Source organism: Engystomops pustulosus, chromosome 11 (assembly GCF_040894005.1).
Source record: "Engystomops pustulosus chromosome 11, aEngPut4.maternal, whole genome shotgun sequence".
NCBI classification, from domain to species: domain Eukaryota; kingdom Metazoa; phylum Chordata; class Amphibia; order Anura; family Leptodactylidae; genus Engystomops; species Engystomops pustulosus.
The window spans coordinates 63,447,656-63,463,790 of NC_092421.1; the positions used below are offsets into that span (position 1 = coordinate 63,447,656).

A 16,135-nucleotide genomic window follows, 5' to 3' on the forward strand; every position below is an offset into this window, starting at 1 on the left:
GGGGAAAGATAGGACATCGTCCCCCATACGTTCCTGTGAATGCCGCCTTAGGCTGCGTTCACTCTATGTGCTTGCATAACGACAAAAAAGACAACTCGAAACACATCTGCATTTTTATCATCCTCAATAGTAATGTGTTTCAGAATGCCCTTGTAGGGGTCGTTGTGATGAGACTTTGAGGGCAATTTATCAACATGTCTAAGGTTCCACCAGTCTAGAGCTAGACAACACTAGTATATCCACTTCACCAGATTTATCACTGTGATAGTAGATTGTGGTGCAGTATAAAACTGTTGAGATTCTCTTCGGACCTACATAAATCATTAATCAATTTTGAGTTTAGAAAATAAAGTCTATCTGCTTAAGAATCCCCCAATACAAAAAGGAAAACCAAGTCCGCACAGTGAAGAAAAGCCTCAATAGAGGGGGTGCAGAGCCTTCATGGATCCTGGCAAGATCCTTCAGTAGTAAAGTTAAAAAAAAGTGTAGCCAGCACTCCAAAAATCCAAAATTCCAAAGGGTGAAGTTTATTGAAACAATGGCGACGTTTCGGTGTGAACCACCTTCATCAAGCCCTTGATTAAGGGCTTGATGAAGGTGGTTCACACGGAAACATTGCTATTGCTTAAGAATCCCAATAGATCTTAACCCTTACTTACCTTTAACCAGTCCTTCTAGAATTGTAGCTTTTTTCTCAGGTGTCAGTTGATTTGAATTTTCAAGATAATCCAGTGTGTGCAGATATCTCGACATCTTTGCCATGTTCTGTTCTCCACATCCATCAGGCATACGGATGATATCCTCCAAGTTAATTACGGCATTGGCCATGAGATCACCTGGCATTACATGTAATACATGGTTCACACATCGAAAGCCAAAATATAATACTTCACTACAAAGTAGCAGTTTAAAGAAAAGATATAGATAGTGAGAGACATGACTGAAGACGCCTCACCCATAATGAGCATGTGTGCACGTTCTGAGCCTTCTATGTGACTTTCTGGTAGAGCCAAGGTGATATGGATATCCTCTTTATCTTCTGACATGAAGGAAAACATTAGAAATAAGTTAGAGACAAAAATCTGATAGAAATCTGCAGTAAAACAGCAATAAATAACTAAAAATGTCTGTCACACTTTGAAGCCAATCGGAACACATAACAGATGTGGACAATATCCTATGGTATAGTGGAAATCTGTTGGGATACTTAAACCTTGCCTTATCCTCATGGGAACGCTCAAATTTACCTAATCTGAATTAGCCAGGAATGTTTTTGAAAGATTGTGTATATTATCGTCAGATTTCAAACAAGTGTCAGCTACTTTTTTTTATTAATACAATGACATTCAGAACGTAGCCTGGACATTGGTGATGGCCACTTCATTGTCTTACATGATAGGACCACATGTATATCTGTGTGTATGTACCTTGTACCGTAGATCATCAGAGTTCAGCTTGATTAACTTGATGGACCAGGACTCTTACTCACATATTAATCTCCTGTCACCTGGATTAACCACCAAAAATTTGGCTCAACCCCGTAAATCCCTTAAAGTGCCTAGATGAGTGAGTTTCAATCTGTGACTCTTATACTGATGCACTGCCACAACCAAATACCATGAAACGGAGCTGGTAGGAAATTGGTGCTGACCTAGTGTAATCCATGGGTACGGAAAATGTTCAGAATCTTAACATTCATTGCTCTTTGCTTCATTGCAGTTAATTGGTAGGATCTAAAAAGTTCTTATTTTTCCTAATTAATGTGAACTCTGCCACCCTCTTGACAGGAAATTTTGATATTTTTGCTAATTTATTAAACAAGAAAAACTGAAATTTCCCCTGGTGATAAGTATTCAACCCCTTTGCTCAGTATTGAGTAAAAGCAGCTTTGGAGCTGGTGCAGCCAGGAGTCATCTTGGGAAGATGTAACATGTTTTTCAAACCTGGATTTGGGGATACTCTGCCTCTTCCTCTTGCAGATGCATGTCAGTTCCTTCAGGTTGGAAGTTGAACATTGGTGGGAGACATTTTAAAGCCTCTCCAGAGATGCTCAATTGGGTATAGGTCCGGGCTCTGTATGCACACTGTATGCACACTGTATGCTTCTTATGTTGAAACACTGATTACTGATGGGCTTCAGTCATAGTTGGCTTTATCGAACTTTCACCCATCTCCCTACTGCCTGCTGATCTAGGGGAAAAAGGACTTTTTTGATCTAATTTTTTTTTCTTTGATCAATTGGCTGCAATGAAACAAAAAATGAAAAATGTAAAGGGGTCTGAATAATTGTACCCACAGTATGTTGTGTGCACTACATGGGTTATTGATAGTTAGTGGATGACGGCCAGTCTTTTTGCTGTAGAACAACCTACACTTCAGGATTCAAGGACGGAACGTTGAAAATGCACTTTAACCCCAGTGAGAAAGTCCCAGAATCGGTACTCAAGATGACTTCAGGTTCACACTTGAAATTCAGTTTATTTCGGCAAGCGTTTCAACTCAGAACAAAGAACTTTGTCAGGATCATATATCTATATGAGCACCGGATACTTGAACTGTCTCACTGGGAGTTAAGTGCATCAAAAAAAAAACAAAAAAAAACAGGCATACATGCTTAGTTCTATATTTATTACAATTGCAATGAAATACAATTTTTATTACCTGGTGGGTATATAAGGAATGTCTGGGTCAATTCCTCCTCATGTCCCCCAGTCTGATAAAAAGAAAAGATACATACTTATAAGGACCATAACTAGGGGACAGGAAAAACGGTACAGTCACAGCTCACCTTGACCAAAATGGTTTTCTCAACAGAATCTTCCCGTTGGTCTTTATTTATCAGTACAGTATCTTCAGTGCATTTTCCTTCCACCTCCATTGAGCCGCTGTCCATGTGTATCTTCAGGGTCCCTGAATAAAATGGATGCATAAAAATAGATGCTAAAGTATGTCGTTAAGGGAAACCTACTATCTTGGATCTAATTATTAAGGTGGATCCGGTGGCAGGTTTATGTAATAAATATCATTGTATGCCTTTTTAGAGCTAATCTTTCAGTACCCTACTCCAAGCCCTACTATATCTTCAGTGATCTCATAGTAGGAAGATAGAAAGAGGCTACTGGGGGTGGTGTAGCCGTGCCTTGTAGCTTCAGTTCTGGCAACTCCACGCCCAAGTAGCCTCTTTTACATATTTGGATATTAGGGTAATAAAACATTTCAAAACTTAGGGGGCACTGAAGAATCAGCCATAAAAGAGCTCCGATTATTCTTATTCAATGAATCTGTCACCGGATCTAACTTTATAGGTATATCAAAAACACATAACTCTGTGATCATGAGAATTGACTAGAAGATATGGACATTAAAATATTGGTGATTTAAGAATGCGATGGACTCTGGACTTTATTGAAATTGTGGGCCCTCCAGAACTGACTTATTTTTTTTATGGTTTGACATTTAAGGCCTTCATATAGGACCAAAACCAAGTTTCTTGGAAAAGAAGAAAGGTATCCTCTGTCAGCCTTTAGTTTATGGATCATTCAGAGACTTTTAGGTTTTTTTTGTGAGCAACTGGAACACATGGATTTCAGGGCTGATGGTCCCTTTCTTTATTTTCTGATTCTTCTCTACAGGATTGCTTTAGTGGCCATGGGCCCCTTAATACCATGGTCCCTAGTCTGCCAACTGAACGTTCTTATTATCATTTACTATTGCGTATAAATCTTTCTAGGCTCACACATGGAGGCACATATGTTTCTGAATTAACAGGCTACTGTACTATAAAGATATTATCCGTAAGTATTTCTTACTAAACCATGTCAGATATCTACTTAAAATATCCCTAACCATTCAACAAACTTTGCAGAAATCAGTAGTCCAGTAGAGTAAGACTTTTTCTTGTGATTATGTGGCTTGTGATCTTCAGCCCTAAATCTGTGAGTATTTTCCTCATATGAACTCCCTACTCACCCCTTCCCTCTGTAAAGTTTCTACATAATCTGACACCACAGTCAACTTCTGTCTTGTCGCTAGCAAGAAGGAATTCACAGTAATTTGATAGTGAAAAGCAAATTAGAAGGTAAGAAGGAGGATCATAAGAAGGAAAGTAAATGGACATGGAAGCCGTTTGCAACATATTTCTATAGCAACATTTCTTGAAGGCAATTGAAATATTCATTTATGCAAAGTTTAATGAAAAGATACCGACCAATTAAATGGAATATATTATTTGGTGTATGTGGATACATTACTTGGTTTTACAGCTGTAACATCCCAGGTGAAACTATGTGAATGTCCCTCACAGACACATCTGGCCTGCTCCTTGTTCTTGACTGCGGCGAGGTCCTCTGAATCTTGCAATGCCACAACAATCTGTAGTATTAAGATCACAAATAAAATCATGGAATAATAAAATTTGTAGGAGTACCGGTAGTTGTTGCAAGATTTTTTTGTAACCAGGCTACAAAAAAACACAAAAAATATTTAGCTTCTTTAGCTTTCCTTATTTTATATTATAATCTTGGGATCTGTAGAACCTAGAACCATGCGTTTGGTGTATTTGGTGGATAACGGCTCCATGTGTTACAGGAGAAACAAGTAGTTATGGACATTGTTGGAATAGTTGGGATCCTGATGGAATTTCTATTTCAATAAACATAATAAACCACATTCTTGATGCTATCTTTTTTTTTTTTAATATCATCTTTATTAGGTTTTCCCAATTTTTTTTAAAAACCATTGTGCACATCCCATGGTCCTTCACAGGGCACCATGTTCATAGCTTTGCATGTACTTAGAACTCTTACAAAAAATACACTTTTTTACAATTATCAAATTTGCTTACATACATTTTCCTATCCCCCCCTGCCCTCCCTCCCTGAGATGCAACTGGCTTCCAGCTTCCCTTATCTTCTTATTTCTAGTTAGGCCCCACCATAGAGTACATCTATTTCCTCTCTTGATAAGATCCTGCTAACTATAGGTCCCCACACTGCTCTCCACTTCCCTCTGTTGTTATTTTTATATCTACTGTTTCTCTCCACCCATTGAAACATCAAAAATTCCCTCCACTTTCTTTTTACTTGCAGCAGTGGGGCTAGGTGTGAAGATAATCATTCTGTCAGTAGTACCTTCTTAACAGCCAGTATCAGCAAATCTATCATTTCATCTTTGATGCTATCTTGGTGTTATTAAAGAGTCTCATCATTAAAATGACACAAGGGGCTAAGCGTGGTTCTGTAGAGCCCATTATAGGAATCACTTATCACAGGCAAAAAGTGACCTGATTCATCTAATTTGCATATATCTTTAGTGGTAATTTTTGTATCATGCTTTAAATATCATTTCATAGCTTCATTATGTCATTCTAGAAACCAAATAATGCCTTCAAGATTTTTAAAGCTCAACTTCTTAACCTTGTATTTGTGGGTGTGACTTTTCTTACCAGAATGCATTTCTGCACGTAGCTGAAGACCACGGCTCTCAGTGTAAATTTCTCTCCTCGCACTACAGAGTAGGGGACAATGAGGTCTATGAAGTAAGGTTTGAATGTGGTGAGCTCAACATTGCTGACAGTGGCAAAACCGGTCTTCCCCAAGCAGAAGGCGTCAGTCACCCACGTGGTGACAGTGTGAGGGGTGGTGCGATTGACGACAGCGTGTCCGTCAGAGCTGTAGAAGTAATATGATGCATTCATAAATGAATTGATATACATTCTATAGTAAATTTAAATCGCTTAATTCTAAAAGCTATAACCACTTAATTTTTTCATTAACAGTGATTAAACAGGGTTTATCTGTTTAAATTCCATGCAATGTACAGGAGAGCTGGAACAAAGTGCCAAGTGACGAAAAAAACCACACTTGCCGCAATTTCTTGTGGGCTCTAATAGACACCTCCTCTTTATTCTTTGCGTCAGTACAATCACAGTGATACCAAATTTATGTAGGTTTTATTAGGCTTTAATAGATTTTTTATAAAAATTAAATCTTTTATACGAAACGATTGCCAAATGGCAGTAACTTTTTTTTATACTACGCCGCAGTAAGGTATAAGGTGTCATATTTTGCGACACACTCAGTTTGGGACCTTTGTGACTATTTGATTGTTTTTAAGTATAATATTTATGGATGAAAAAATGCTGACAAATCTGGGGGCTATTTTCAATTACACTGTTCTTTTTCATATTTTGGTAGATTTGTTGTGATTTCAACTTTTGCTTTTTTTTTTTTTTTACTATTATTTCAGACCCTCTAGGGTACTTTAACCCTGGAGGGTCTGATCACTTATACTATATACTGTAATACTAGTATACTGCAGTATATAGTAATTTTACTGCCAATCTATATTTTCCTTCCATCGGCAGGCTATTTGAGATCACTAAACATGGCCTAAACATCACCCATTGGTGCACTCTGATGACATTGCAGGGGTCGTGATCAGCCATCCAAGATGGCAGCACCCACCAGCAGCTCTGCCATGATCGATGCCAGCAGTTAGAGGCAGGTGTCATCTGTGTTATACAGCTGACACCTGCTGTTTATGGAGGGAGCTCAGCCTGTGAGCCTACTCCATACACCCCCCACAGCACCACAGTGTAATAGTTCATTATGGTCCACAAAGGGATTAAGGTTAGCTACAATTACAATTTCTGTAAGTAAATAATGATAAAATAACTTGGCTCAAACTGCTATGTATTTAAGGACTTCTTCCACCAGATTAATCCTGGTCCTGTCCGTGTAGATTGCAAAGATCCGACGACATCAAGGACCAGGCTGGACATGAAAGGTGAGGAGGAGCAAACACATTATAAGCCAAGTTGCTCAATCACCGGAGATCCTCAGACTTTTGCATACATTTTAAAACTTCGGCATAATCATGCCTTTTTGGATCATAACAAAAAATATTGCTAGCAGAAGAAATCCTACGGATGATATGAGTAGAACTAGTTGACCATCAGTCAACTGAGGTTCGATGTATATATTATTTGTGGTCCCAATGTCACAATGAACAATAAGCCACTATCTTCCGCCCCTCTGCATGTATGATACATTGTATATTTTACAAAAGCTTCTAACGTACAGTTCAATAAAACCGAATAATAAGAAAATCGAATAATAATAATACAAGATGCCAAAATGCACTTGTCCCCTAAAATTGCCCCAAGACATAAATCGTACCTGACAATTCTTATCCTTCATCCAAAGTTATCCCAAACTACTGACATTATCATGAATTACTCACCCTACAGGAACGAGGTCATAGAACCAGGAATGCGGAAAGTGTTTTCGTGTGAAATGTGATTTCTCTTTTTCTATTCCAAGAAAATGAAACATAAAAGTACATTCGTAATAAACATTTCAACATACGATATGTATAGGAGCACAATAATCAAATACAAATTATGTATTAAAAGCAAAATTCAAAGTTTATGCAAAGAAAGAAATTAGATAAAAGTTTTCGCAAAGAATATAATTAAATAAACCTTTTACATTACATCTATGAGGTTGAACAAAATTATTTATTTTTGCCAAATGTCAGAATCAGAATAATGAGAAAGAGAGAGAATATTTAGGGCGGCATTTTTATGACTTTCTGCATAGTTCACAGTTTACATAAACAAAGGTTACAATGTCTTTAAACAATTTGGAACAGTCCATATGATGATAACATTTCTTTCAAAAGTTCTGATGTTGTTTATTGGCAACATGTGAATTAATTAGAGACACATCTGTGGATGTATTTTAAGGCACACCTGAAACAAACAGCTCCTTTGTGTAACATCATGTGAAAGTCTAAAGAAAACAGCCAAGGTATCAGGAAGATAATTGTGGACTTGCACAAGTCCAGGTTATCCTCGAGTGCAATTTCCAGAAACCTGAAGATGCCTCATTCAGCTGTACAAACAATTATATGTGAGTACAAACAAAATTGGAATGTCCAGCCATCGTACCACTCAAGAAGGAGATGGGTTTGGTGTCCCAGAGATGATCATGCATATCAACCCAAGAACAAATGCAAAATATTTTGTGAATATGTTGGCTGAAGCTGGTAAGAGTGTGTCATTACCCACAGTGAAATGAGTAGTACCTCAAAATGAGCTGAAAGATCAATCTGCCAGGAAGAAACCATTGCTTCAATGAAAACATAAAACAGCCAAAATAATGTTGTAAATGCACAGAAACATGGCTCCTTTACAACAGTTCTATCAAGAGGAATAGGCCTAAATTCCTACCAACTATTGTGAGGAGCTTTTGGAAAGAGACCCAAAACATTTGACCCAAGTCATGCAGTTTAAGGTCAATGTTACCAAATACAAAAGAAATGTATGTAAACCTTTGACTTTTAGCAAATAGAAATACTTTTGGTAGTAGTAATTGACAGAGTAGGAACGGTTTATTCTGATGTAATGCCAGAGAGTCTGGTCAGTGAGACAAACATTTATACAGTATGTGTAAATCACCCACAGGTCCTAATAGATCAGTGGATTAGAAGTCCAAATCAACTTATTTTTGCACTAACTGGTTGCACAAAAGAACGCCTACTCTGGTCTTCTATTCCTACCGTCTAAGTGTTATTTGAGTCAAGCCATAGTGGTTCGCTTTACCTTAACTGCGCATGCGCCAAGCCTAGGGTACATGCCCTGTAAAGCCATGTCACTTCCTGGGCTTCAGTGAAACCTGAAGCACAAGGGTTTAGTCTGATGTTGCTCACTGGACTGATCTGTAGGTTTGTTTAAGTCTTTGTGTTTTCCAATGCAGCACCTGACAGCAAATTTGCTGACCCAATTTGCCCCCTAGCAGATTCCATTTAAGATTGATGACCTATTGGTAGGATGAGATATCCTATCAATATAATCTTTTTCTGGGTCAAACTAAGGACACCCCCATGATTATCTGATTTAAGGGTCAGTTGTTATTGGTGATCTATACATAGCTCCGTACATTGTGTAGTGGCTGTGAATAGAACTGCAGCCATCTTATATTCACTGAAATGGAACAGCATTGCTGTAACCAGAAGCAGCCACTATACATTATTGATTGTATATTCATGAAAAATATGTCATACAAACAAAATCACATTAAATTTGCTTAGACTTAATAATAATAATAATAATAATAACAACCAGCTACTAAGCTAATTGCAATGACAGTACCTCCATCTCCAGGCTTCTTCACTTTGGCTCCACTACGAGCAGCAAGCCCTCGTTCAACACATTCTACAGGTTTTGCCATTTTAGTGTTGGTGATAACATTTAGATTCATAATCTACAAATGACAAAAAAACATAGTTTTATAATATTTGCTTTTGAATATACTGCCTAAAAACATGCCGTACTGTAGCTAAAATTGCAACTTTAATCACTATTAAACAGCTTGAAATATCGTAATCTGGTTCATGAGGCCCAGGAAGGTCTTGATTAAGGGGATACATTCTCAGACGGTCTGTATTGTTCTATATTGGGTAACACTTTTCTTGTCCTCAAGTATCCAATACTAATAATATGGAAATATTTATTGACGATCGTGTTGAAAGTTGAGAATCAATGAAAGCCAATGGACCAATGTTCCAATGGACCAATGTTCACCTTGTATGTACAAATACAAAAGCCAGTACAAAGCCAGTGATGAAGACATCACTCGAAATGCGTTTGTCATTTTGTTTATACTAAAATCCACTGAGATAACCAATTGTGTCACAATCGTCATTTTACAGTCTCTGTGTCAGCACCTGTCCAGCAAACGCGCAACCACAACCAGGCTTGGCGCTAGCTGTCAGACTAGGTAAGTGGTGGCGAACTCACCCTGCGACGTCCCTGTGGGCTAAGGCCCTGCCTAAAGCAGATAAACCGCCCTGATAAGGGCGAACCCACTATCAGGAACCTAACTGACGGTCCCTGAGCTACCCTACAAGATGACAGGGAAGATTTACTTCGTCTGACAGCTGCTGGATGGTGGAGCGGACAGGTAACCGGAATACAGGAATAGACCAGTGTTCACACTGGCGCACAGAATACTAACACAGGACTGAGACAGGGAAAGCAGGATAACACTAGGAGGTAATCGATACTGAGGGACAAACAACAGATACAGGACTTCAGTCGGGTTATACACAGGTCAGCTCAAGATCAAATGGGTTACGAGTAACAAACTGAACCTAGAGCGTTCTAGAGGTTTTTATGTATGTTGGACAATGCTCATTACACTGGGTGTAACACCGATGTGTCAGCACTGCTTCCCCTGATTAGAAGTGCTGTCTTTCAGTTTCTATCTGTAGGGTACTTGATGTCCTATAATTCTGGTGGACTCTGTTTAGATTCAGTTAAAAGTCCCAGTCAAAACCCACTGGGGCTCATTTACTTAGGATCGCGGATCGCACTTTCGTCAGTCTGTGCGCCTTTTTCGGCGATTGCACGGCTTGGACAGGTATTTAACAGCTGTCTACATTGGGATTGTGTCATACGCGATCGTTATTTGGCGCAGCTGCGCTGGCTTCCATGCGACACAAATTGGGGGGCGTGCCATCGGATGATCTGACTGATTCAGACTGAGCGCGGAACTTTCAAATTGTATTGCAAGCTAATGCGCTTACATGCACAACTGAAAAGAAGGTGATCTCCATCGGACCTGAGCGGGGAAGTGACACATGCAGGATATCGGGCGCACAATCTTAGTGAATCACGGCACAGTGCATTATCATCAGACAGTTCTGTAAACTCCCGTGGGGAATGTAAGTAAATGTGCCCCATTGTGTGAATGTCAAGCTATTTGTTGTTAATACATAAGGCAAGGACTATATACAGTACTGCTATTACCAAATAGAAATCCCTACAAATGGCTTACATACATAAATAAATTCTAAACTGACTATACAATCACAGATTTACAAATCCAGTTCGAAAATTTGATCTGAAAATCTTTTTATCTTACCTTAAATAACATGGCTGTATCAATAGGTGATTTAAACCTCCGGGATACCCTGGTCTGATTTTCTGGGCACTGGTGGTCTTCTTCTTCTTCTTGATACCACGACTGTAAATGTGCTAAGACAAAGAATGTACCTTGTAATTGATCACTCTGGAAGGAAGAGAAACATGGAAATTGCTTTGTTTTCTGAAATAACTTCACATTCTTGTATTATTTACATCTAGTACTGAAGATGATTTCCAATTATATATGCAGTATACTGTGGACAAAAGCAAAGGATATTCTATTCCGTAAGGGACTCAAGGGATGATCAGTGCAATAGTATACAACATGTTCTGTAAAATAAGAAACTGTTACTTGTAACTTCAATGGGTTGAATGCTAAAACTGGCGTTCATTTTAGTGTCGATTCCTCTAAACAGGAGTGGCTCTTTCTATCAGTCTACATCATGTCATAAGGCCTCTTGTAGGTCATGCTTGATGTCAAGGGAGCTACCTTACAAGGTAGCTAAAAGAGGCATGGTTTTTCTCATCCTGGAAAACTTTTCCCAGAATCCCCCTATTGGAGCATCCATGGCTGTAAGACTCCACACGCCTACATGGTGGCCTTAATTGGCAGTCTCTGTAAGGAGAACTCTTACTTCTCAACCAGCCAAAGCAGTTCCCTACGCTGTGCTGAGGAGACACCATCAGGTAGAAACAATGCTGTCTACAGTTGGGAGTCTGTTCCTTCTGGAATTGATATATTGGTTTGGTTTTAATCCCGCATCATGTCATAAGGCCTCTTGTAGGTTATGCTTGATGTCAAGAGAGCTGCCTTACAAGGTAGCTAAAAGAGGCGTGGTTTTCCTTATCCCATCCTGGAAAACTTTGCATATTTTAACAGTATCAGTCTACTACTCTGTCTGAGAAAAGGAACCTGAAATGCCGCTCAGCGCCAGTTGCAAACGTTGGAAAGCTAAATCTTGACAAAGAGGGGCAGATTTATGAATGTATCACTATCTGCATGAACGTATATAGGAGACAAGAAGAAAGAATTTAAACATTCACAAATATAAGAATGGCAATATACAAACATAAAACTTACAATGTCGGATAGTAGTGAATGGATTCCCGACTTTTGAAGTAAATATCCTTTATCTAGAGAACGTATGGAGCAGAGGGATCCAGCACTTGTAGAAACTTCCAAGTTCACACTTTCCCCAGGATGGACTTGTTTTTCCGAGTATTTAAGTTCTACCTGTATCGTAGAGTATAAGAACTTCAGAGCTTTATTCTAATTACAAATTAAATGAGCACTTCCTGTGCTAATTGTTGTTTTTTTTTGTTACCCCATATCAGGCAAATAATTATAAAAATAATAAAAAGAGGCTAGAAAAGCCACTTTAAGGACATGGCCTAATATGGACACAGCACTTAATTTAGTTTTTCAATTCTCAAAATCGAAAAGATATACATGCATTTCTTTCTCCGGCATAGGCATATAAGGCCACGTGATTTGCCGTGAGAGTTTTCCAACACATTCATTTTTTTGGATAAAAATACCATAATGATCAATATTTGTTAGCTCGTTCTTGTTAAAGAAGGGGGGGGGGGCGGCATTAAACACTGATTCTGCCACTTGCTTTGAAATTAAAACCTTTAGGTAATTCAACATATTTGGTTAAAATTAATGAATAATTTGCTCATGTGTTATGAAAGAGTGTGAGCGCTCATCCCTGTAGAGACGAGTGCTTCCTTTACATGCAAGGCCTGATGATGTCACCAACTCTCGGGCAGGGGAATGGGAGTGGGTGCATATGTTTACATATATATATTTTACTACAAGATCGCCGGGCCACTTGTGTGACGTCCACAGGAGCGCCTGGCACAATATAGCATCTTTTTTTGCCAGCATAAAGGCGTTTTAGTGCTATTCAACATATTCTAAAAGTCTGGAGGTCCACCAGTAAGTGTATGTGGTTTAAATCTCGTCTACTCATCCAGTGGGAGATTTCTATTAAGAAAAACTGGATAAAAGTTCAGTTCAGATCTGAGCTAATCATTTTAATGATTCAGTGACTCTTCAGCAGCTTCTTCTATCATTTATCCCAGAGTTCTGGGTGGGAGAATTTTAAAAAAATGCATTAAAAATAAATAAATTGAGATTGGAGCATTTAGGAAGTATTTTGAAGGACTAGAGGTGACTACACAGGCAGTCCCCAGGTTACGTACCAGTAAGGTTCTGCAGGTTTGTTCTTAAGTCGAATTTGTATGTAAGTCATAACTGTATATTTTATAATTGTAGCCTATGGCAAAAGTTGGTTCGAGTGAATAGATTTCCACCCCTGCCAATTCTTTCTAAACAGCGAATCTTTCATGATATCACTATGGGTGGATGCAATCTAAATTATTTTTCTTTTATTATTAATTATTAAGCTCTGCTAACTTTCAAGTTGAAAAGAACCAACGTGGCTCAAAAAATATACAGGTTTTACACATTTTCCATTCTAAATTTTTCATACTATTGTAATCAGTCCAAAACAGAGATTATTTGTCGATGTATTTTTAATGTTTTTATTCACATTGATCCTTTCCATACCTTGTCCTTGGTGCATAATGGAACCATGTAGGGTACTGCATTTGCAATAGTTTCTCCATTGGGCAAAACTGAATAAATTAGCAGGCCGGCATAAGGGAAAAAGTCTGCATTTATATGAAAACTAAAGGAAAACGAACCATGTATTCCTGGAAAAAAAAGTTCATTGTATTTCAGTATTCTTCACAGTTTCTTATGGAAATATGTAGTTAATATGCAGTTAATAAAAATCACAAAACAGTAAATAACATAGGTTTAACCCATTAAAAAATATGTAACTGTCATGATTAGAGATGCAAGCCCTGAGCTTACCGAGAACTTCTGTCTCTACTTGTAGTATGCACACAAAACAGATGACAAGCAAACAGTGAGACAGACACAAGCATATTCAGACTCATCATTTCAAAATCAAGATAGCGGCGGGGTACAGAATATTTGATGCAAAGAACAGTCGATAACAAAGCAAGGTTCACGATACACAGCGTAGGTAGTGCTACAAGAACAAAGAGACTAATATTAACAGCACTCAGTGGAGTGATTATAGTCCATGGTCTCCATTCTGGCCACTAACAGGTTCAGCTGTCCATCAATCACACAACACTGGAAACGCACAACCAGATCCAAGATGTAACAGTAGACATACAATGCCTTTAGCAGAGATAAAACTTGTGTGTAAACTAGTCATAACAAGTACTACAGAGGTTCATTTGCATTAGATCTGACAAAAACCAAATCAAATTTATGCATATGGTAAAATGATGGCTAAAGCTTCATTCTTCACATAAGACATCAAGTCCTTTATTTATTTCAGAAAATTGATTAAAAGAAATTTACTATCAAAATCAAGCATGATAGCGCCCCACAATCCCCTGTGTAATATAGTCTCCACTGAAGGCTCATAGGTTGGAGGTCTAAGTCTCCACAATTTGTCCCTACTCTCTGATCTTAGTAAGTGATATTCTATTGTTTTATAGAGGTTATGTTCTGGAGTTTTGGTGATCGGGAGCCATCTGGCTCGATAATAAACATCGGGATCTATGCTCCGACCTGTGGCTTAAAGAGGACCTGTCACCTCCAAAAAAGACCCCCACCAAACATGCCCCTCGTAATCCTCTCGACATCACCTTTCCATATATGTTAAATTTATTTGAATTTATGTTGTGAAAGTTGTTACTAGAGGATCTGACCTCTTATCAAATAAAAGGTCGGATCCTCGTATTCACTGCGCTTGCAGTCGGTTATATTCATGAGGGGGCCGACACTCCCCCACCACGCCCCTCTAAGAAGCCGGCAGCATCGCGTATATTGCGGCTTCTCCGCGTATACTGTATTGTTCCTGGCCAATGTCAGAAACACAAAATAAGAAAGCATAAGCTCATGTGAAGGATTATGTGATGTGTCTCCACGATGCGGCCAACGGTCTCAATAAGCACGGCGCAGCCGCATCATGGAGACACATCACATAATCCTTCACATGAGCTTATGCTTTCTTATTTTGTGTTTCTGACATTGGCCAGGAACAATAAAGTATACGCGGAGAAGCCGGCAGTGATTGCGCAATATACGCGATGCTGCCGGCTTCTCAGAGGGGCATGGTGGGGGAGTGTTGGCCCCCTCATGAATATACCCGACTGCAAGCGCAGTGAATACGAGGATCCAACCTCTTATTTTATCCTCTAGTAACAACTTTCACAACATAAATTAAAATAAATTTAACATATATGGAAAGGGGATGTTGAGAGGATTACGAGGGGCATGTTTGATGGGGGTCTTTTTGGGGGGTGACAGGTCCTCTTTAACAAGCTAGCTCTTATGCGGGATTTCTTGCTTTCCCATAAAAAGAGAGAAAAAGTTGTATTAAGTTTAGTGAAAAAGGATTTGGGAAACTAAATTGGGACAGTTTAATATATGTAAAGCAATTTGGGAATAATAAACAACTTAAAAAGACTCTTCCTTCCCCACAGGACATATATGGGACTGTATAGCTGGTACTGCAGTGCTAGATAGCGTTACCAGAGGTTTCCGGTAACGCTATCACTCTTACACTGCGGCGTTTGTTTACGCACTAGGAGCTGCTTACTTTAGTAAGTAGCTCCTAGTGCCCAATTTATGGGTGATAGGTCCTCTTTAAGGACATAACTTAAAATAACTTAAGAATACCCAGGAAACAATGACTATGGCATTGTGCCCAGGAGAATCCAGCCATAAGACACCATAATTGGACTTTACGACTTATTGTCATTATAACTCATTATCATTCTGATGTGGAAAGATATACTGTATTTTATTATTCCAGCTGTATTGTTATAAAAAATTTTAATAAAAATTATTAATAAAAAAAATAAATAAATAACTTTAGAATGTTAAAGGACACCTGTCATCAGGTCTGTGTCACTAGTCCTGTCACTACTACCTGTTGGAGCAGCTCACAAGGATCCCAACCTGTTGGAGCAGCTCACAAGGATCCGCCATTATCTAGTTATTTCATACATTAATCATTATAAAAATCATTATTATTCTTTATTATGTAAATGAGGCGGGTCACATGGTCAGAGGCAGTGATGTCACCCCTGTTCCCCTCCCCTCTCCTCCCCCTGCTCATGTCTGTGTGTGATGTATAGTAAAGCATTGCT

General features: G+C 38.7%; 1 protein-coding gene across 1 annotated transcript in view; it reads right to left on the reverse strand.

Annotated features, from left to right (window-relative positions):
• Nucleotides 1–16,135, reverse strand: part of LOC140106649 (murinoglobulin-1-like) — a 73,597-nt gene that overhangs the window by 18,372 nt on the left and 39,090 nt on the right. Inside the window, exons 14-24 of the mRNA XM_072131187.1 lie at nt 13,506–13,651; nt 12,012–12,164; nt 10,929–11,075; nt 9,155–9,266; nt 7,243–7,312; nt 5,444–5,669; nt 4,251–4,371; nt 2,789–2,910; nt 2,662–2,713; nt 956–1,039; nt 660–836 (exon numbers count right to left, since the gene is read on the reverse strand). Coding sequence (XP_071987288.1) covers nt 660–836; nt 956–1,039; nt 2,662–2,713; nt 2,789–2,910; nt 4,251–4,371; nt 5,444–5,669; nt 7,243–7,312; nt 9,155–9,266; nt 10,929–11,075; nt 12,012–12,164; nt 13,506–13,651 — 1,410 coding nt within the window. The remainder of the gene's footprint in view (nt 1–659; nt 837–955; nt 1,040–2,661; nt 2,714–2,788; nt 2,911–4,250; nt 4,372–5,443; nt 5,670–7,242; nt 7,313–9,154; nt 9,267–10,928; nt 11,076–12,011; nt 12,165–13,505; nt 13,652–16,135) is intronic.